This window comes from Molothrus ater, chromosome 13, assembly GCF_012460135.2.
Source record: "Molothrus ater isolate BHLD 08-10-18 breed brown headed cowbird chromosome 13, BPBGC_Mater_1.1, whole genome shotgun sequence".
Lineage (NCBI taxonomy): Eukaryota > Metazoa > Chordata > Aves > Passeriformes > Icteridae > Molothrus > Molothrus ater.
In genome coordinates this window covers 2,444,632-2,465,308 of record NC_050490.2, presented here as the reverse complement: position 1 = coordinate 2,465,308, position 20,677 = coordinate 2,444,632, and the positions used below count along the sequence as shown (strand labels likewise).

At 51.3% G+C, this 20,677-nt stretch overlaps 1 protein-coding gene across 3 annotated transcripts; it reads left to right on the top strand.

Annotated features, from left to right (window-relative positions):
- Window positions 1-594: 594 nt before the first annotated feature.
- On the top strand, window positions 595-20,480 carry PKM (pyruvate kinase M1/2). 3 transcript variants are annotated; one of them, XM_036389910.2, is made up of 11 exons: window positions 595-699; window positions 6,133-6,296; window positions 6,665-6,756; window positions 9,597-9,728; window positions 9,919-10,105; window positions 10,907-11,177; window positions 11,438-11,588; window positions 12,893-13,045; window positions 16,145-16,311; window positions 18,940-19,121; window positions 19,689-20,480. In XM_036389910.2, exons 2-11 carry the CDS (start codon window positions 6,152-6,154, stop codon window positions 19,793-19,795), a joined length of 1,587 nt encoding a protein of 528 aa, XP_036245803.1. In that variant the 5' UTR covers window positions 595-699; window positions 6,133-6,151; the 3' UTR covers window positions 19,796-20,480. The 3 variants fall into 3 exon arrangements, with proteins under 3 accessions (XP_036245803.1, XP_036245801.2, XP_036245802.2); XM_036389908.2 differs by lacking the exon at window positions 595-699 and adding an exon at window positions 5,881-5,919; XM_036389909.2 differs by lacking the exons at window positions 595-699; window positions 16,145-16,311 and adding exons at window positions 5,895-5,919; window positions 16,747-16,913.
- The last annotated feature ends 197 nt before the right edge of the window (window positions 20,481-20,677 follow it).

Below are 20,677 nucleotides of genomic sequence, written 5' to 3'. Positions count from 1 at the left end.
GCACTTCAATAAATATCCACTTTATTCCTCTTAACTCTGTCTAGCCTCTGCTCCAGCTCTTTAGATCAGCACCATGCCACCAACATCTCCAGTCTAGTGTCCCCAGTACTGTGTCCTTGTAGCCGCACACAGAAATTCCACACTGGTCCCCAGTGTCCCCATTGGGAAGTCTCAGGAGCTTCCGAAGCACCCCAAAACACAGAGAGCCGCTGCCCCCTGCAGAGTGAGGGACTCCTGAGGTGTGAGCTGGAGGCTCGATGTAGGTTGGGGGTGTCAGTGTGAGTTGAGAGGTTCGGTGTGGAGGGCTCGGTGTGAGTTGGGGGGGGGCTCGGTGTGAGTTGGGGGTGTCAGTGCGAGTAGGGGCTGTCGGTGTGAGTTGGGGGCCGCGGCCCCTTTAAGGCGGCGAGCACTCTCTGTCCTCGCACGCGGCGGCTGCGCCGCCTCCTCATTGGCCGGCCGAGCGCGTGCTGTGACTCAGAGCCTCCCCCTGCTGGTTTGTGCGTCCGCTCCTGAAAGTAGCTCCGGCGCCCCGCCCTTGCCGAGCGGGCTCCGGCCCCGGCAGGGCGGCCGGCGGAGGGATATGAGGGGGGCGGTGCTTCGACCAGCCGGGATTACTTTGACGGAGCATGTGGGGGCGGTGCTCAGAGCGGCGGCGGCGCTCAGAGTGAAAGGACGTGGTAGCGACGTGACTCAACGGCGGTAGGTAACGGCGCCCTGAGGGGCTGCGAGCGGTGGGGCCGGTCGCGCCGGTACCGCCGTTATGCCCATATTTCCGCCGCCGGGAGAAGGTCCCACCGGGCGGCGGTTGAGGGGAGGGGGCGCGCGCCCTACGGGACGGTTGAAGAGGGGGCGCGCGGGGGGCTCGCGGCGCCCAGCACGTGGCTGCCGGCAGCCCCAGCCCCGCGTCCCCATCTCTGCCTCCTCGAGCATCCCCCCGAGATCCCGCACCGGGAAACGCCCTTTCCGAGCATCCCCCCGCGACCCGGCACTGGGGAGCGCCCGCTCCGAGCATCCCTTCCGATCCCGCGCCGGGGAACGCCCGCTCCAAGCATCTCCCCATGGTCCACACCGGGAAACGGCCGCTCCGCGCACGGGGAGGGCGGCGGCGGGGGTCCGGTCTGGGGTGCGAGGGCTCGGGTGAATGAAGTGGGGCACGCAGGAGCGGGGAGCCCCGCGGGGGCCCGGCGGCCGTGCCGTTAAACGGAGCGCAGGGCGCCGCTGCGGCTGCCGCCCGGGCCGGGCAGTGCGGGAGGAGCTGCTGCGAGGCTGAGTCAGAGGCAGACGGAGTGAGGCGCTGGGCCGCCTCCCCCCCCCGTGCCCGCACTCACGTAAGAGCCGGCAGTTCCCCAAAGGGCATCAGCTTAAATCAGCGCCCGGCTCACTGCACCCACCACTGATGCTGCAGCCTCTTCCCGGCCCCCCCGAGAAGAGAAGGCCCCTTCTGAATTTATCTTCTCCCGTAATTGTGCCGGCTTAAACACATCCAATTGATTTAGATAGTTTTTCTCAACTGTGAAAACCTTTCAAACGTGTTTAAACCCCCTTTGCAGAGCTACCAAGGCATGAATAGCGCTTTTGTCGGCGGACAATGGCAACCTCCCGACTGTCTCCTCAGACTACTAAAAGTAGACGGCAATCTCTGAAAACGTGCTTTTGTTCTGACAAGGCAGTTCGGTATCAGAGAGGCCCAGGTTAACAAAAAAAAAATCAGTGTTTTGTGAAGGTTTTTGTCACGTTAAACTGTTAAATTTCCTGCTGCTCATCGTGAGTTGCCTTGGCTCAAAGGTGCAATGACAAATTTTTGGTTACTCAGACACGTCCAGGAACTTGTGCAATTCGAAGTGCTTAATTAAAAAACCAAACAAAAAAAAAAAAACCAACCATAAAACCCACTAAAGAGTGTAATTTTATGCCTGCTTATGGAGCAGAATTCTGGCCAATAACAAGGCGTTCGATGGGTTAATGGTCTGTACTGGTGCCAGCAGGTTTCCAGCCCATCACCGGATTATGCAGAAGGTTTTTGTGCTAGGCAGGAAGCGCTGCTGTGAGCCACGTGCTTGAACCGGGGACTTCTGCCTGTGAAACCCTTCTGAGAAACTTCACTTGCACTAGATAAAGAGCTTGGAGAGTCTGCAGCAGCCTGCGGTGGTTTTATTTTTTTTTTATTATTTTTTTAAATTACGTACTGTTTTATATATCTAAAGCTGTTATTAAAACCTTTATTTATTTATTGCTGTTAGCCGTAGTGATCCACCGCCGGCCTTAATTCCCTTTCCACCCAACAAGTTGATAATTTAATTTAAAGGGAATAAGAGGTTTCCCAGGCTGGCTGGAGCACGTGCTCTGTCCTTTATCTCCCTCCCGGCCGTTGTTCTCCCGGGGGAAGATGGAGCCGCAGCGGGTGGTGATGGATGGCACGTAGGGAATGGGGCTGCAGTACCGGGGCGCTGCCACGTGCAGCGATCTCCATCCTGGAAAGGGGATGCAGTGCAGTCAGTGGTCTACATTGCTGCCTAGTTCAATGTGAAAACCCCCAAGCTTTATTTTAACCTGTGAAGCAGGTTTTTACAGCTTGCCTCAAGGCAGCCAGGTGCTTTTTGCCAAGCTGAAGGGCTCCTTGTCCTCTGCAAGGTTAAGCCTGTAGGTGTGTCCTACAAATACCCTCGAGATCAGATAAGTCTTTCTCGTCACCAAACATCCGATGCTTGCCACCTCCTCTTATTTTTTTTAGTTAAGCTTTCCAGGGAGGGCAGCTCAGCTGAGCCAGCAGCACACGGGGAAGGTGCCAGACCCAGCCTGATCTTCCTGTTCCCCTTAGCCGAAAAGCTGGAGAGGCGTCTCCGTTGTGGGTCTCTCCTCCCGTGGATCCGCAGCTCAATGCTGGGGAGAGCATCGGCCAGCCAGGAGCAGGTGCTGGCTCCTGGGTTCCATCCAGGCTTGCAGAAAAGGGGTGGAATTTTGGGGTGGCCATTTTGTCCTTATGTAACGACGAGACACCACCTCCAGCACCAGCTGCCTGGCAGGAATGTGCTGTCCCTGGGAGAGGGGATGCCAGGCCAGGGTAAAAACCTGCTGCTCTGCAGAGCTGCATTTCTCTGTTGTTGAGTGCCTTCAGCTTCTGGAATGAGCAAAGCTGATGTTTTTCTAGGCGTCTTTTGGGAATCTGAAGGCCTGCCTGGTTTCATAACCCTGCCCTGAGCACTAACTCAAACCATTTCTGCCTCTGGGCAGGGTCACTGGGCATGAGCAGCCTTGTTCTGCAGCATCCGTGAGGTTGTGTAAGTGAGGCTGACTAGTAAATCCCGAATCATCGCCCCCTGGGAGCCTCCTGGCTGGAGCTCCTGCAGGCAGTGACACAGCTCTGGCTGTGGCCTGGGGACAGCCCCTGCTGCAGTTTCTACTTCCCTTTGTCACCAGTAACAGCAAAGACTTGGCCCTGGGTGGGGATTGCCTGGGCGGGGATTGCTGCTCCCTCTCCTTTCTCCATCCCCAGGGGGCATATCCAGAGTGACTGTGATTTCAGGCTTTCTCTCATCTGACCCATGGGATGGGCTGGGCTGGCTGGAGTTACTCACCTGGCTACAGTAAAAACCAGTCCCGACCTCAGATGGCTCAGTCTGGAATATTCTGGAGCTGTGGAGATACCAGAGATCACTGTGACACCCTGCCTGAAGCATGGGCAGGCCAAGTAATAAATTTGGGGATTTAATCGTTACTCCTTGAGGAATGAATTCAGGTTTATTCAGTGCTGGAAACATTCAGGCATTGTAGGGTATTGCTCACCCCCTCTTCCTCAATCTGCCCAGACTGAGTGCTCTGTGTTTTCTGGTGTCCTTAAAGTCCTTGCTCCTCTGTTTGATGTTAAAAAAAGCGGAGTAGTGGGAAATGCCAGACATTCCTGTTATAAATATGAGACTGGTCATTCCAGTAAAACTCAGTTGATGCTTTGTAAATGCACAGTGGTGGAAGGCAGAAGGGAGTATTGAAAAGACTCCTGGTGGTCGTGGGCATGGTGCTGTGGACAGATGGGTGCTTGGGATATTTTCTGGCTCCTGCGTCTCTGCTCTCGCCCCTGGACAAGGTCACTCTGTCTGCAGTTAATTTTTCTGAGCCCTCTGAACCTGCTGGAAAATCTTGTGAAGAGGATACAGGCTGGGAAGTGAACTTTTCCTTTCTCTTTATAAAGACTTCAAGGGTGTTAAAGTTATATTTGCAAATGACATGAGTGGGTGGGGGATTTCCATGAGGCAGGGAGCATTCACTTGACTATTTTTTATAAACTTCCAAACTGTGCTCTGGCTGCAGTTTCCGTGTTGGGATCCCTTGTTCAGTATTCCTCTTGTTCCTAGAAGCTGTGCAAACCTGATTGCCTGTGCGTGGAGGTGATTTCCCAGTAAAAGCTTGTTTTTTTTGGCATCTAAGGAACCTGACACTGCTGCAGGTGTCGGAGGGTGAAACAGCAAGTGTTAGAGGGCTGAAACACAATGTTTTAGAACTGACCAGAGGGTTTTCCTATAATAATGAGACTTCGTTGGGCTTTTTATGTGGGCAGACCTTCTTGTAGTGACTCCAGTGAATCAGCAGCTTTTGGCAGGGCTGAGGGAAAAAAAGCTTTGCCAGGTCAAATTATGGTTTTTGCTGGCCTGGATGCTGTGTGGCGCATGGCAGCGCGGCGAGGGTGAGTCAGGGCTGCCTGCGAGAGGATCTGCACGTACGTGAGGAAGGGCTGCGGAGCAGGGGAGGAGCATCAGGAGCAGGCTGGCAGGGCTCGCTCTGCCCTTCACTGTGCTCAGTGCTCCCAGCTCTGCCAGGGGTTGTGGGGTTATTGGTGCCTCTGTGTCAAAGCTGGATATGCTGAGCTGGCTGGTGTGTGCCCCTCACACCATTCTGTGTTTGATTGGTGGCCTTTGTCTGCCTGGGGCAGGCAGAACAAAAGGCCAGCTCTATTCCTGCTCTGTCCCAGCTTTTACAGAAACCCCCGTGTTTCTGTAAGCACATCTTGGACATGAAGGCTGCTCATGTCTGCTCTGAGTCTCACCTGTGTGCCCAGAACACAATGTTTGAAGCTAAACCAATCTTGAAAGACAAAACGAGTGATCTACCCATGCCAGTAGCCACCACCTTGCATCACTCTTTTACCAGAGGCTTTTGTAGTGCTGAGATTTTAGCCTGGGCAGGTCCAAGAGACAAAGCTTTGAGCTGCCACGACTGCTTGAGAACAAAATTATTGCAATTAGAAATGCCTGAGGCACCAGCACTGCTGTGAAATGAATGTTCTCCCATCCCAGTGGACTGTTCAGCTTCAGCTCAGCTTCCTCTTCGAAGGATAGGTTGGTTCCCAAAGAATAGGCTGGTCCTGCTGTTGTGGAAACTCTCTAGTCCAGAGGGGGCAAACAGCCTGAGTTCAGAGAGGTTTTTTAATCCATATGTTGAAAAATACGAGCAGTTTTAAACCTCATGATAAATTTTGGTGCTGTAGGTGAAGGGGAGTGCAGGACATGGGGGAGACCTGCAGCATCTTCAGTCAAAGAGGGACTTGGAGTGTCTTAAATCTTCAGTCTTTTATGTGTTCTCTGCCAAAGTGTTGCATTCAATCAACTCAAGTCTGCTTGCTTGTCCAGGCTTAGAGGATGGGGTTTAGGCTTATGTGGACTTTGCTGTGATTAGGTGCTCCTGGGCAGAAGGTTGCCCATGTCTGGGCGTGCTGCAGTCACGCCAGTGCCGAGCTGCTCCGGTCCCGTGTGGGATGGGATGTGCAGTTGAGGCCTGTTGGAGAAATGAGTGGAGAGCTGGGAGGGAGGAGGCAGAACCTCTGCCTGTCTGTGCACTCAAGTGCTTGAATTTTGTTGCGTTGTGTAGCTCCAAGGGAAGACTGGCAATGAAGAGAAGCTATGAAGGGAACATCTGCATAGAAGGCAGGTGAGCTTTGGGCGGTCCATGTGGGGGATGACATGGAAATAGAAATGTGCCTTGCCTGTTAGGATTCTCAAATAGGAATATAAAGATAGTTTGACCCAGTAGCAGCTTTCTTGTTACCTCCATATTCATCACATTGTTGTCTTGGTGTCTCTGCTTGATGGGCAGTTTGGGGTGGGTAATTCCCAAACCTGGCACCTCTTTCTTCCCTTCCAGACACAGGAATCTAGCAACCATGTCGAAGCACCATGATGCAGGGGCCATCCAGACCCAGCAGCTGCATGCTGCCATGGCAGACACCTTCCTGGAGCACATGTGCCGCCTGGACATCGACTCGGAGCCAACCATCGCCAGGAACACCGGCATCATCTGTACCATTGGTAGGCTATTCCTAGACAGGAGAGAATTGCAGCTAGGAGCCCACACCTTGGTGAAACTTAGGAGGGAAATTGTGAGAAGGATCTGACTTTCATCCCTTGCCAGGGCTGATCTTGTGTGGTGAAGGAACATGACTTTCCCATGTTTGCCTAACCTGTGTTACTGCTGGGAGTGAATCCAGTATCCAGGGAAATGGGAATCGCTTGGGTTCTGCTGCACTCCGTGGGCAAGTTAAAACAATATTTGCTGCTGCAGCGCTGAGCAATGCTGTATCCATTTACCTTTTCTCTTCCACATGAAACAGCCTGGTCTGTGTGGGTTACCTCATTATTTTTCTAAAGTTAATGTTCAAACTGTTTCTTCCTCCTAGGCCCGGCCTCCCGCTCTGTGGACAAGCTGAAGGAAATGATTAAAGCTGGAATGAACGTTGCCCGCCTCAACTTCTCTCACGGCACCCATGAGGTAAGGGTGTGGTCTGAGCTGCTACAGCCCTGTGTGTCTGCTGAGCCTGTCCTTAGGGAGGAGGGAAATCCAGCTTCATCCAGACCATCCCTGCTGTGGCAAGGTCCAATAGCTGCTTTTGGGGAAGGCATGCTGGTTGTACACACTGAGCCTGCGTCACTGTTGATAACATTGAAGTGTATTTTGTGAGCCATTTTGAAAGCAATTCAATTCCACGCCCTGCCCTGTAGTGGGGTGCCAGGTAACTGATACTTGACACTGTGTGCCAACGGCTTGCCATGAAATCCTTCAGTTCTTCCTCATATCCTGCTGTTCCCAAAGCTGCTGCTTCCCGGTGAGAGCAGAAGCTGAGAAGACCTCTCCCTGTTTTCACCTCTGCAGGAGGTCACACTATCAGTTAATCTCACTTTTTGTTGCATTGCTGGGGATTTTGCAAGCAGGTGATCCGTGAATGACCCTGATCAAAAGGCATCTGTTATTGGTGATTTTGAGGTAATTACTGTGCTCAGTGGGAAGAATGGGCCCCTAGGTTTTCTGGCTCACCAGCTGCTCCAGATGCATTCCTGGCACTCTGGAAGGTCCCACCGTGGAGCTTGGGACATGGTGTGGTGAGCTCAAAAAAATAAGGTCAGAAGAAATCAACACTCCTTGACAGTCAAGCCCTTATTGCTATAAATAGCTGACACCCTCAGTGATACTGGAGGAGCTGAGGATCCCATTCTGCTGAGGTTTTTTGGGGTTTTTTTTGACCCTGGCTGCTTTCCAACTTTCAAAATGTCACCCAGTAGCAGCTGTAGGTGGCTTTACTTAGTGACCCATGAGCCTTGTGGTATGCAACAGCTTGGCCTCTCACCCGGGTAGCCTTTAATGAGCACAGGGCAGTGTCAGGATCAAAAGGGCTGATACTTAACTGTGGGCAACCATCAGACCTTGACTAACCACACTGGGATAGTGTCAGTGCATGTCTTGCAGTTGGGAAATCAGCCTGGAGAAAGAATAATGTGGAGTAACTGCATCCCAGGAGGCAAATCCTTGCACCTGGGTGGCTCTTGGGCCAGGTGACAGATCAGGGACTTGGTGGCCAGGCTGAAACTGGGAATTCTGACACCGTTATTGCCCAGTTGCTGCATTCTGTAAACTTGGCTGAGGTTTTCCTGCGTTGTGTGAGGTCTAATCACACATTTCACACCAACAAAGCCGACTGCAGGCTCTGGGGTGGCTGTCACCTGCAGAGTGTGACCATCAGGCATAGCCAGTCCTGAGCTTGTGTCCCCTCCTGGCTCCTCCAAAATGCCCTCATTTCCAGTGAAGGCCCAAAGAGCTTCCATCTGTCACAGGTGCTTCAGTTTTTGTGTCCACCCCAAAGCATTTACCAGGGCTTGAGCTTTACAAGAGGTGCTTTGGCACCCACTTGGCTCCCCTTTACATAGACTAAAAATGGCTTTTACCTCCAGTTCTGCCTGCATTCCTGTTCTGCATGTGTAACTCTTCAGAAAGTCAGACTCCTAGGAGCCAGTTAGTCCTTGGTATCACACTAAAATGGAAATATCAGATAATTAGGTTCAGATAAGTGTTGTGGCACTGTCAGGGCATGCTTTTTGTGCTGCATCCACCCCAGCTGCTGTCCCTGGAAGGGTCAAGGCCGACTCAATCCCAGATTGCACACTGTCAATAAACTGACTCATTTTCCTGCTATAAAGAGTTATCAGCTGTTAGGTATTTCTGGCTAAGGGCACACATGTGAACTTCAGCATGGCTTTTTCCAGTCCAACCTTCCTGGTGCTGGCTTATCATCCCTGAGATATTGAAGTCAGTGTGGAGGGCTCGTGTTGGGGTGAGTGAGTGACACGAGGGAAACGAGTGTTTGGGGTGACTCAGGTCAACCTCCATCAGTTCATGTGCCACAGAGAGGAAAGGGTATGTGTTATCTGCTAGACTCTGTCAAGTGTTACACAACTCTTACTAGTTGTAAGTAGTTGAGGTTATCTCTTAATGCTCTTTAAACAAGGAAAGTAAATTGATCTCTTGGCCATCTGTACCACATTTGAGGGAGCTGGCATGGGTTTTGTCACAAAACTATCTAAAAACTGGCAGCATTTAGCAAAATGCTCTCCCAAACAAGGTTTGGAAGCCAGGTGTGTGGTGCTGGACTATTTAGCTGTCTGTGTTTGCTTTGACTCCGGAAATAAACTGTAAATATTTACATGGATAACCTTATTTTAGCAAGTCCTTTATCTGTGGGAATTCAGGCCAAAGAGTGAAAAGCCTGTCCACCTGCAGGACTGATAGTGGGTCAGGCTGGAAGTGTGTGTGGGAGCTAGCAGTGTGGAGAGGCATCTTCCCTTGCTCTGATGGGAGGAGGAGCACAGCCATGTGTGGCACTGTGACATTCTTCTGCCATCAGGTCTCTTTGAGTTCACACAGTTACCCAGCTGCTGGTGCTGTGAATGTTCTGCTGTGTTGAATAGGCAGGTGTTCAGGTAAGCTTTTGGAAAAGTTTCTCCTAAAGGTCTCTTGGTTGGTGAGCCACCTTTGATTGGCAGATGTGTGTCTCATAAAAAATCACCTCAGCCAGACCTTGGGACTGTCTCCTTGGGTTGTCCTTCTGGAATTAGAGCTGAGGGCACACCAGATAACTTCCAGACTCCTTCATGGCAGGAAGGCTCTTGTATCCTTGCACTATTACAGGAAGCTTTGTCTGGGTTAAATTTTGAAGGTAGAACTGAGACTGGGAGCAGAGCAGTCAGCTTGAGCAGCCTCTGGGATATACTGGGATCTTTTCTGTAAGCAGCCAAGTAGAACCAGCTTTAACATTTCCATCTTTTTTCTTTTCTTGCCAGTATCATGAGGGCACAATCAAGAACGTGCGAGAAGCCACAGAGAGCTTTGCCTCTGATCCCATCACCTACAGACCTGTGGCCATTGCACTGGACACCAAGGGACCTGAAATCAGAACTGGCCTCATTAAGGGAGTAAGTTGCTTTTTTTTATCACACTTTTTTCACCACACAGACTCGATACTGTGTTAAACCTGTGGCCATTTCCAAACAAAAAAATATTGTAGGAAATGAGGTAACAAACCACCTCCCAAAAGTTCTGACAGATTGCTGTGGGCTGCGAGGTGGTGGTGTACTGGTTTTTACTGGTTTTGTTGTCACACAGAGTGGCACAGCAGAAGTGGAGCTGAAGAAGGGCGCACAGCTCAAAGTGACCCTGGACGATGCCTTCATGGAGAACTGTGATGAGAACACGCTCTGGGTGGACTACAAGAATCTCATCAAAGTTGTAGAAGTTGGCAGCAAAGTCTATGTGGATGATGGTCTGATTTCTTTGGTGGTTAAAGAGAAAGGTGGGTAACAGCCATTTTAGCTCTGCCTGCTTGTGTGTTCCTCAGGACATACTTGTGGTTTCCCTCCAGTAACTGTTTCATAGATTGCAGCTGTAGAAAGGAGAACATGGTTCTTGATGGTTTAGTGAGACTTCGAGCTAAATTTCTCTATCTCAGGATACACTTTCTTTGGAAAGTGTAGGAACTTTCCAAAATTTAACTTCAGTTGGGTTTCACTGGGCTGGCATCAAAACCCCATCTTCAAAGGGAGTGTGTGGTAGGGCCATACCACTATTTGTGATCAGCCAGGCTAATTCATGTTCTTAATGAAAGCTTTAACTAGTTTTACAGCACAGACTCTGGGTTTTGTAGTTAAGAGACAGAACTAGTTTTAACTGGTAATGTAGAGGCAAGTTTACTTCCATAATACTCCCTTTATAATGCTGCCTAAACTGCTGTAGCCTCAAGCCTCTCAATCTGTGAGCATGTAGGGAGTGGGAGGTGAGGCTTTGGTGTTGCAGGGCTCTGTGTGCAAAATTGCAGCCTGCGAGCTTTTCTTGGGGGAGGCAATCCCAACCTCCTACAGTGAACAGCTGCTATCTTATCCAGGAACAGCCTAGAAGTTGTTTTACACCAATCTATTGTGTTCCCAAGGATGAACTGCCAGCCTGTGTGGTACAGAAGTGCTCTGAAGAGATGGGATGTGCTTTTTATCGCGTGTGCCGCTGTTGACAGTGCAGTTCCCAGGCAGGGAGGTGGTGTGGGAGCTGTTGGTAGCAGGAGCTGTCCTGTAAACACTGACCATGGGAACCTGTGTTTCAGGGAAGGACTATGTCATGACAGAGGTTGAGAACGGCGGCATGCTCGGCAGCAAGAAGGGCGTGAACCTGCCCGGCGCTGCCGTCGACCTGCCCGCCGTCTCTGAAAAGGACATTCAGGACCTAAAATTCGGTGTGGAGCAGAACGTGGATATGGTGTTTGCTTCCTTCATCCGCAAGGCTGCTGATGTCCACGCTGTCAGGAAGGTGCTGGGGGAGAAAGGGAAGAACATCAAGATCATCAGCAAGATCGAGAACCACGAGGGTGTGCGCAGGTGAGCTTTGTGCGGGGGATGCTTTGGGTTTGTCACGCTGAAATAAAGCAACTCACACTCCCTTTTTGTAGCTTCAGGCAGCTTTGTGTAGCACTGAATATGTGCTGTGCCTTGCTTCTGGTTTTCTTCCTCCTTCCTTGGCATTGCAAGAACTCAAACAGACCATGAAAAGCGTGAGTGCTCCTTTCAGAGGAGGACAGACAGATGGGAAGGTGCTTTGCAGAACAAATGGGGTAACACAGCTCTTCTCTCACTGTCAGGTTTGATGAGATCATGGAGGCCAGTGATGGCATTATGGTGGCCCGCGGTGACCTGGGAATCGAGATCCCAGCTGAAAAAGTCTTCCTCGCCCAGAAGATGATGATTGGGCGCTGCAACAGGGCTGGCAAACCCATCATCTGTGCCACTCAGGTACTGGAAACACCACCTTTGGCTCCTCACTGCCAGAGTCTACCCAGGAGGGAATGTTGGGGCAGCCATGGGTTGATGGCATTGATTAAAGAGTGAGATGTAGAGAAGTTTTGCTCATAGCTGAAAAGCTCATATTTTTAGGCATTGCTGTCTTTGGGATCTTTTCCCAGTTAGATTATGGGACCGCTTGCCAAAGGTTATATGCCTCAAAACATCACGTGGTAATGAGCCTTTGGGGCTGACCTTGCAAATTCCTGGGAAGAATGGCACATGCTTTTCCTTGGCATCTTGTGGCAACTCATCCCTGCCTGGCAGGGGTTTCCTGGGGTTCCCAAGTATTTTAGAAAATGTACCCGCACTGCAGCTTCAGAAGGAACTGAGTAAAGGATCCTTCTCCTTTTTCTGGGAGTGAATAGGGATCATTTGCACAGTCCTTGAGCACTGGGAGGACTGGTTTCCTAGCTGTCCTTGCTCTGCACACGGCTGTGGAAGTGAAGACTTCTTTAGACAGTAATCAGTAAAAAAGGTTCTGGATTTACAGTGGCATGTGCTCCTTTTTCCTGTATTGCTACAGAAATACAGCTGAAACACAACCTCAGGCAATGTCCTATGGGTGAAGCAAACAGTGTTTAAACAAGTGGTGAGCTCCAGCTGGGGGGAAGCTCAGCACCTGAGGAAGACAGGAGAGCTGGCCAGAAATGGGGTGTGGAAAGGGATTAGGAAGTGCTCACCTCATGGAAAGCTGTCCTGTTTTCCACTCTTTCAAGTGGGGATGCTTAGAAAGCTGGTGGAGTTAACTGTTCTGATTTTACTGCCCTGTACGTGTTGTCTAAAGCATTTGAACTCCTGTGTTGGGGGAAAGTGACTTCACTGGTGCAGATCCTGCTCATTATGATTTCTGGATGATATAATCCCCAAATTTGAGAATGTATGACTGGATTTGAGCTTTCCATAAATGCATCTAATGCCACACTGCTCTAGAGAGCTTAGAGTTCCTTGGACCAAGCTTTGTGCTGAGAAGTTGAAGTGGAAGGTTGGAGTATTTTGTCTGGGATGTTGTGTGGCTTAAATCTGCCTGGAAAAGGAGTAAATGTGGAATGGGTATAAAATGGAATGGATTGTTTTCCTTACTGATGGAGAACAAAGCTGGTTTAGGGACCAGACTCTCTTTCTGTTCCATACCCCTGGAGAACTCCTGGATTCCTGAGGCTGCATCCCACTTTGTACCCAAGCCATAAGGAGTACTGAAGTGCAGCCCCTTCCTGTGGCAGTGTGTTGATGCCTGTGGGTTTGTTCTCTCCCAGATGCTGGAGAGCATGATCAAGAAGCCTCGCCCGACCCGTGCTGAGGGCAGCGACGTGGCCAACGCCGTCCTGGACGGCGCGGACTGCATCATGCTGTCCGGGGAAACAGCCAAGGGAGACTATCCCCTGGAGGCTGTGCGCATGCAGCACGCTGTGAGTACTGCCTGCCCTGCCCTGCTGGGGACAGGGACACCACCTTGCTCTTGGCCACCTCAGCTGGCCACTCTAAGGCTGAAATGGCTGCCTAAAATTGCCATTTTTTGTCTTGCACTCTGCTGTGGGTGATTTTTTTTTTTGAACAAACGTGGTTCTGAGGGCTCGGAATCTCACTTTGTGTGCTCCAAACTTGCCAAGCAGAGCTGAGAGCTGCTCTGTAGTGCTGAGATATAAAACTTTAAATTTCTTTTTGCCTTTACCTCAATAGAAATTTCGTCCAATGTCCTATTGCAGTGGCATATTAAATGCCTTAAACTTCTGCAGGGTCAAGGAGCTGCTTTAAGCAGTTTAACTATAGATAATAAAAGGTTTTTGCTGAGTCCTGCATGGGAGGGGGTGGGGAGGCTCCTGAGGGTGATTTACAGCACTGTTGCATTCAGCACCTGCTGTGTGCTGGGGGTTGGGGGGGTTTGTTGCATGAGTACTGACAGCACCATATTTTTACATGCCTGAACTGCCAGAAACCTCTGCTCTGCTTCAAGTTCGTGTTTCAGCTGATAAAAGCCTCATGTCAAGTACCTGTGTGGGCATTGCTGCTCCCCAGTTACCAGTGCTGTGAATCACAACACAATGTGAATCACATCACAAGTTCTAACTCTCACCAGTTTTATTTGTAATTCAGCTTCTATAGGTTATTCAACTCAGCCAGTGTTGGTTTGCAGTGTGTTACCTAAACATCTTTTACCTCAGTATGGAGTGGTGTTTTTCTGCATGAGGCAAATGCAAAATACAGCTTACAATCAGTGGGCAGTGGTGCTCCTTTACAGGCCAAATACTAACTTCACTAACCAATACTAGTGCACCTTAAAGCTTCTCCCTCCTTTTCCAACCCCTAAATCACAAGGATCAACTGCCTACCGAGACTTGGGAACTTGCTGCAGCAAACCTTCCACCTGGGTTTCCATCCTGGCATTAATTCTTTGGTCTGGGCAGGCTCTATTGTACCTGTAGCTTGATTTGAGGATCTGTTGCATGTGCTTCCCTCTTCCTACAGACCTGGGCATGGTGTTCATTCCACCAGGGCTCCTGGAGAAGCACTGAAGGCTTTAACACTGTGCAGAAATTGAAATACAGATTGACTAAGTGCGAGATGTTCCAGGCAGCAAGGTCCCAACTCTTATGGTAGGAGCACATGCCAGTATAGTGAAGATCTTTCCTCTGAGCTAATTCAGTTCTTGTTAGTCAAGCCCAGCAACAATGTCTGAGTAACCATGGTCTGGGGATCTGCAGCATGGCTGGAGCAGGTGGATGTTACCATCTGAAGTGGGCAGTAGCAAACTTCCAAATACTGGGCAGGCTGATTGCTGTAGGTGGGAGTGGGCATGCTTCCCATTCCACTCCAGGATCCACACTTCAAAGCCCAGCCTAGCCATGATATGCTGCCTGATGGGACCAAGGTTTAAACAGCCTCTCCATTTTCCCTTCTCCCACCTCCCTGGTATCTCCATCCGTGCACCAACTGGAAACCCTCTATAGCTATTCCTGTCTGAGCAGATCCAGCTGTGGGGTGAAGTTAGGGGTTGCTGTGCCCCTCTGCAGCTGCTGTCAAAGCAGACACCTGTATTCCCACATTCCATTACACATGGGGAGTGCAGACTTCCCTCTAAAATCAGATCTGCTCTCTGTGTTACATGGACCTGCTGCATTTGTGCAGGAGCTGAAAATAAACTGCCAGACTTGCAGCTCCTGCATTTGGAGTAAGTGTTGTGATGCAAATACTCCCCTTTTATCTAAATCCAGCAGTAACAATATGCTTTAGGACAAGTTGGCACTGGCCTGCTTTTCTGGCCTGCTGCCTGTGTCCTGTTATTTTTAGACCTAAGATACTTAACTACTTTGGCTTAAACTGATAACTGTGGAAGGGATGATTCCCAGCATCACATAAAATAATTCATTAACACTAGAGTAGCAAAATTCTGATTTTTCTAACTCCAAAGCTTTCACTGTGATGGCCCATCAGTCTCCAATTCAACACGAACTTGTCATGCTTTGTGTAGCAGCTGTTCACTTTGTGGAGTAACTGGGTGAAGTTGTCCTTGAGAAGATCATGAACCTTTGCATGCTTTTCTAGTCTCTGCAAGCCTTCTTTATCAGGTTGTCAGGCTTTCCAAGATGATTAGACATGATGATTCCCAGGATTCTGGGATGAACAGGTTGCTGAACCTGTTGCCAGTGCTCAGCCAGAACACAAAGCCTTTAGTTGTGCCTCTGTCCCTCTCATCTCTCCATATCTGGCACTGTACAAACTGTCCCAACATCTGTGACAGCCCTATAAGGAAGACTTGTTCCTGTTTATTTCCCTGTTACCTAAAGGAAATTGGTATCCCATTTGGATGTGAAGCTTTATTGACTCTCAAGTTTAAATAAATCTTTGTTGGCTCTCAAACTAAATCTTTATTTGCTCTCAAGGGAAGCCAAATTTTCATTGACTCTGAAGTTAAACTAAATCTTCATTGACCCTGAAGTTAATCTAAATGTAACAAGACTGAGAGAACAGTCTCCCACCTTCAGGAGTGACATTTAAAATGTGTTACTTGCATGTTGGCTCCATGAAAACTGTTCCAGCAGCACTCTGTGCTGTTGGGAGCCTAGGAAAGGAAGCCAGATATTCCCTTTTACAAAATTGCAAGCAGGACCATGGGCAGGCAGGTAGGTGGCATAAGAGTCTCTCAGGGAAGTCATAAGCAGCCATGACAAAGCACGGTCTGGCTCTGAGCTGGCTTGTTCTGCTCCTTGAAAAGCAATTTAGGTTTGCCTGCTCTGCTGGAACTCCCAAATACAACAAGAATACCATGTTTGGAATGCCTGCCCAGTGCCTGGGGCCTGCCAGTCCCATGGTACGGTGAATTTTAGCCTGGTTTCATTTGGCAAAGTGAAAACCCGAGAGACAAAAAGCTTCACTGCTTCACCTTAATACCTTCTTGCATGCACTACTATGACAATTAAGCGAGTTAATATGATCTCACGTTCCTGTGGTATATCTTTCCTTCTTTTCTTTCCTCTGTTCTCCTCCTTCCCTCCTACTCGGGCCTGCAGATCGCCCGCGAGGCTGAGGCCGCAATGTTCCATCGCCAGCTGTTTGAAGAAATTTTACGGCTCAATGTTAACAACAGGGACCCTGCCGATGCCATGGCGGTGGGCGCCGTGGAGGCCTCTTTTAAGGGCTTAGCTGCAGCCCTGCTAGTCCTGACTGAGTCCGGCAGGTAGGGCTCAGAGAGGGGGCTTGGGCCAGCCCTTCCTGTGGCTAAACACGCTGCACTCTAACACTGCAGTCTTTGGCCAGCTGCTCACTGCCCATGCCAACCTTGTGTAACCGCTGCCATGTGAGCTGACCCTGTGCCAGGGAGGGATCCCAGCAGGCAGGAGCAGAGCGAGAGTGCCTGGCAGTTGGCATGAGTGTCACATGAGTGTGGGCTTGACAGGGCGAGGTGCCACCATTGGAAAAACAACCCTTGGGAATCGAGTGGTTCCTCTGCAGGGACGTGCTGTTGGGGTGAGCTTAGCCTGAGCTCGCTGGTTAATGCCAGCGCCACAGGCTGGCAGTGCAGATGTGGCACCCTGTGCCGGAGCGCCTCGCCCTGCCCCGTGCCCGAGTGCCTGCCGTGAGTGTTGTCTCCGAACGCGTGTTGCTCTTGTAGATTGCCCGGGAGGCCGAAGCCGCCATCTTTCACAGGCAGTTGTTTGAGGAACTGCGTCGTCTGACCCCCCTCAACTGCGACCCCACCGAGGCCGCTGCAGTTGGCGCTGTGGAAGCGTCCTTCAAGTGCTGCAGCGGGGCCATTATTGTCCTCACCAAATCTGGAAGGTAGGAGGGGACAGGTGCCCCCAGGTCAAGCCTGCTGTGTGACAGGGTGGGGGAAGGAGAATCCCATGGCTTTGAGAGACCAGTGGAGTCAGGTTCTGGCAGTGCCTGCAGTGGTGGTTCCTCGGGAGATGGACACACATCCCTACGCTCGGAGTCCTCGGCCTGCCTCTGCCAGCGTGGCACCAGCTCCGAGCCCAGCCTCCCCTCACTGCTGCAAGTGGCAGCGGCGCCAGCTGGAAGAGCCAAGGGAAAATAAGTGTTGCAGCTTCAATTCAAACTTCTTGGCAAGAAATCATCAATGTAACAGTGAGGCAGAAGTTCAGTGGATGCAGAATCTATTTTTTTTTTTTTTTAAATCAAGGCTTTGGCCTTTTCTAGTAGCATCCAAATTATTGGTCCCTTGCTAGACTTTGCAGTCATCAGCCTCTGCTTGCCTGAGCCTAAGGGCTGAAGAGGGACTGTGCAGCCTGTGATTGGTAGGCAGGGAAATGGAGAGAGTTGGAAATGTCCTCTTCCAGGATTCCTTGTCCCTGCCTGCAGGTAATCTCTGCACAGACAGGCATCTGGCAAGCACCAGATGAGCTCAGTGGCTGCAGGTGAAGAGTGCTGGAACAATGTAGTTTGGGATTTCTGTCCAGCAACGGTGACAGCTGCCAAGCAGAGACTTGTTCTTCCAGTTGTGGAATGGGAGCTGGAGCTTCATGGATCAGCTCTTCATCTAGAGGACCTGGGCTGCCTGCTCCCAAAGCATGTCCGACCATAAGTCTCAGACTGCTTTCTGGAAGGAAATCAGGAGTTCTCACACTGGATTCACACCAAAACAGTAGTGCAGCACACATACCTGAAGATGCAGACCATCGGTGAAACCTTCACCAAAATGTACAGCTTAAAATTATTTTGAGTGGAAAATTATTTTCTGCAGGGATGAGGAGGGAACTATAAGCACCGAGTTCTGGATGTCCTCATGCTTCTAATGTTTCTTGGTCAAATGTTCCAGCCTTACACTTGACCTTCTTAAAGAGATTTGAACTCTGATATTTGAATATTTTTAGCTGTGGATTAGGTTAACCCTTGTGAGTACCTGAATCTCCTGGAACTCACGGGAGGCGGCTCGGACATTGTGGGAAGGATTGTCTGAGAGCTGGCACGTATGGTTGGGTGCTTGGAGCAGTCTGCTGGCCCCTGCTTTAAGCAGCAAACTTTGCATCTGAATGTTGCTGAGCTTGGCTAGACTAAATGATGCTGCAAAAGCAAGTTGAGACACCAGCATGTCTGTTGAAAAGATGGAGCTGCTGATGCCATAGCCTTGCAGTTTGTATCCATTTGCAGATTCTCTCCCTCAGCAGTGCTCAGAGAAAGAGAAGCTGTAGTCTAGTCCTCGCCCAGGCTGTGCTGCTGCTCTTTTAAGGCGTTTTTTAAAGACTTTGTGCCCAACTTCCCAGTATAAATTTTGGCCTCTGTTGCATTTGCTTCCCATGAGGTGCAGGAGCAGAGCTCTGTGTGGAGGAACTGGCCTGTTTGCTGGCTTCAGTAGGTGGCTGGGGGGCAGATGGCTTCCTCCTTGGCATGCTTTGGGCAGCGCTGCTGGCGCCGGCTCTTTCTACCCTGAAAACCGGGAGCTCCTCAAAACAGGGAACGTTCAGGGACCCCTGTTGAGATGCCAAGGCCTGCTTGCGGAGGCCAGAATAAATGGCACCTCGCCACCCTAACATAGCAACGGAGACAAGTAAAGGCTTGTTCAGGGACCAAAACACCCTGATGGCACTTGCTAAACTTGGAGGTGAGATTGTCACCACCAGTGGGGACAGCCAGTGGTGGTCTGCCTCATTGACTAGTCCAACAGAGCATTAAGCTGGTTGGTGAGTGGCTTTTGTGCAGTGTGGTCACATCCCCCCAGAGGTTTTGGGGAGCCCTGGTGGCTGACAGACAGACTTTGGGCTGCTGTGCTCCTGCAGGCCGTTGCCAGGTGTCTCTCCGGAGGCTGTGGTGGCTGTGTGGAGCCCCAATGTGGCTGTTGTCCCTGCAGGTCGGCACACCTGGTGTCGCGGTACCGCCCGCGCGCCCCCATCATCGCCATCACGCGCAATGAGCAGACGGCGCGCCAGGCCCACCTGTACCGCGGCATCTTCCCCGTGCTCTGCAAAGACCCCGCCCTGGACGCCTGGGCCGAGGACGTGGACCTGCGCGTCGCCCTGGGCATGAATGTTGGTGAGTGGCACCCTCCCCCTGCCCTGGGACATGGCTCTGGTGGGATGTGGTGGCCCTGAGCACCTGGTTGATACTTGGGGGACACTGGTGATGGGGAGGAACTGGCTGGCTGCCTGTGTGGTAACTGGATCCGGACGGGAAATGGGCAGTGGTTGCATGAGCAGAACCTCATCTGGTTGGGAAATGGGGTGGTGGTTTGGCACAGCTTTCGTAAAGGAAATTCCTACACAAGACCAGGTTGGGTTTATGGTGGGTGGTGAGTGATAGGCCTGTGACACTCAGCAATCCTGAGGGACAAGGGAAGCCTGGAGTGGGGTTGACTCTGTCCTATACTCCCCCAAATCACGTGCTGTGGAATTTCAAGCTCTCTTGCAAAGAACCCCATAGCAGAGGCGAAGGGTGTCAGATGGGTGGGCAGCAGGAAGGTGGGGTTTTGATACCCTCCTGAAGCCGCAGCTGCTGTGGCACAGGCAGCCTTAGTGACTCGGGGAGTGGATGATGAACACTTGCCCCACGGCAAGGAGCCAGGGTGGGACTGGGCTCTGACGCCTCCCTCTTCTCTCCTAGGCAAAGCTCGAGGGTTCTTCAAGAGCGGCGACCTGGTGATCGTGCTGACGGGCTGGCGCCCCGGCTCTGGCTACACCAACACCATGCGTGCGGTGCCCGTACCCTGAGCGCCCACCGGGCCTTCTCCCCCTGCCCCTCCCCTCCCACCACCCCACTGCCCTGTCTCCCCTTGCAGTAGACCAGCCATCGCTTGCGCTGTTGTCCTTGTCCCTAGAGTGGATGTAGGTTGCTAAACACCACCCAGTGCAGCAGCAGCAGGGGCAAGAGACCTTAAATCACTAAAAAAAATATACTTGAAGTGTTTAGTTTTTTAAAAATCTCTCCCTGTAGTTAAAAGTCCTGCCTTGATGTGTGTTGGAGTCAGCGTAGGAGGTTCCTGCGTGCTGTTGGGACTCCTCTTTCCTGGTGACTGTCCTCAGAGTGTGAAATGTCCCTTTCCCTGGCTCTGGTGCAGGGTTTTGGGGAAGGGGAGAGGCGATGTTTAGTCAACGGTTCTGCTGGACCCCCTCCTTGCTCGAGGCAAGCTGCTACTCCCTCCTCCTGTAATGGCTACATGCCTCTCCAGACCCAATCCAAGGCAGATCCAGCCTTTCTGAGCTGGCTGTTTGGGGAATGGGGGCAGGGGAAGGGTGTTGGCTCCGTGCACAGAGCTTCCCGTGCTCCCCTTGCAGCGTTGTCTCCTGTGTTAGTCATGTTCCCCCACCACCCCAGAGCCCCCCCCTTACCCAGCACTCTGATGGGCCCTGGGGTGGAGAGCACAACTGTTCATCAATAAAGAAAAGCTGAAGCACCTGCTGGGCTAAGCTGCTCCTTTGGGGGTTCATGAGGGATCTGCAGGGGTAGGGGGAGATCTGGTGATGAAGGGCTGCAGGAGTTGGGGAGGTCTGTGAGGGTGGGGAAGTGCTTAAGGTTCTGGGTGGGGATCTGGTGAAGGAGTCTGCAGGGCTTGGGCTGGGAGAAACTGGGAGCTGGGGTTTCCGTGCCTGGGG

Coding starts and splice junctions, on each gene's coding strand:
- PKM (XM_036389910.2), top strand. CDS start 6,152: ATGTCGAAGCACCATGATGCAGGGGCCATCCAGACCCAGCAGCTGCAT. Junction 11,178..11,437: donor AACCACGAGGGTGTGCGCAG/GTGAGCTTTGTG, acceptor TCTCACTGTCAG/GTTTGATGAGATCATGGAGG. Junction 16,312..18,939: donor GTCCTGACTGAGTCCGGCAG/GTAGGGCTCAGA, acceptor TTGTCCCTGCAG/GTCGGCACACCTGGTGTCGC.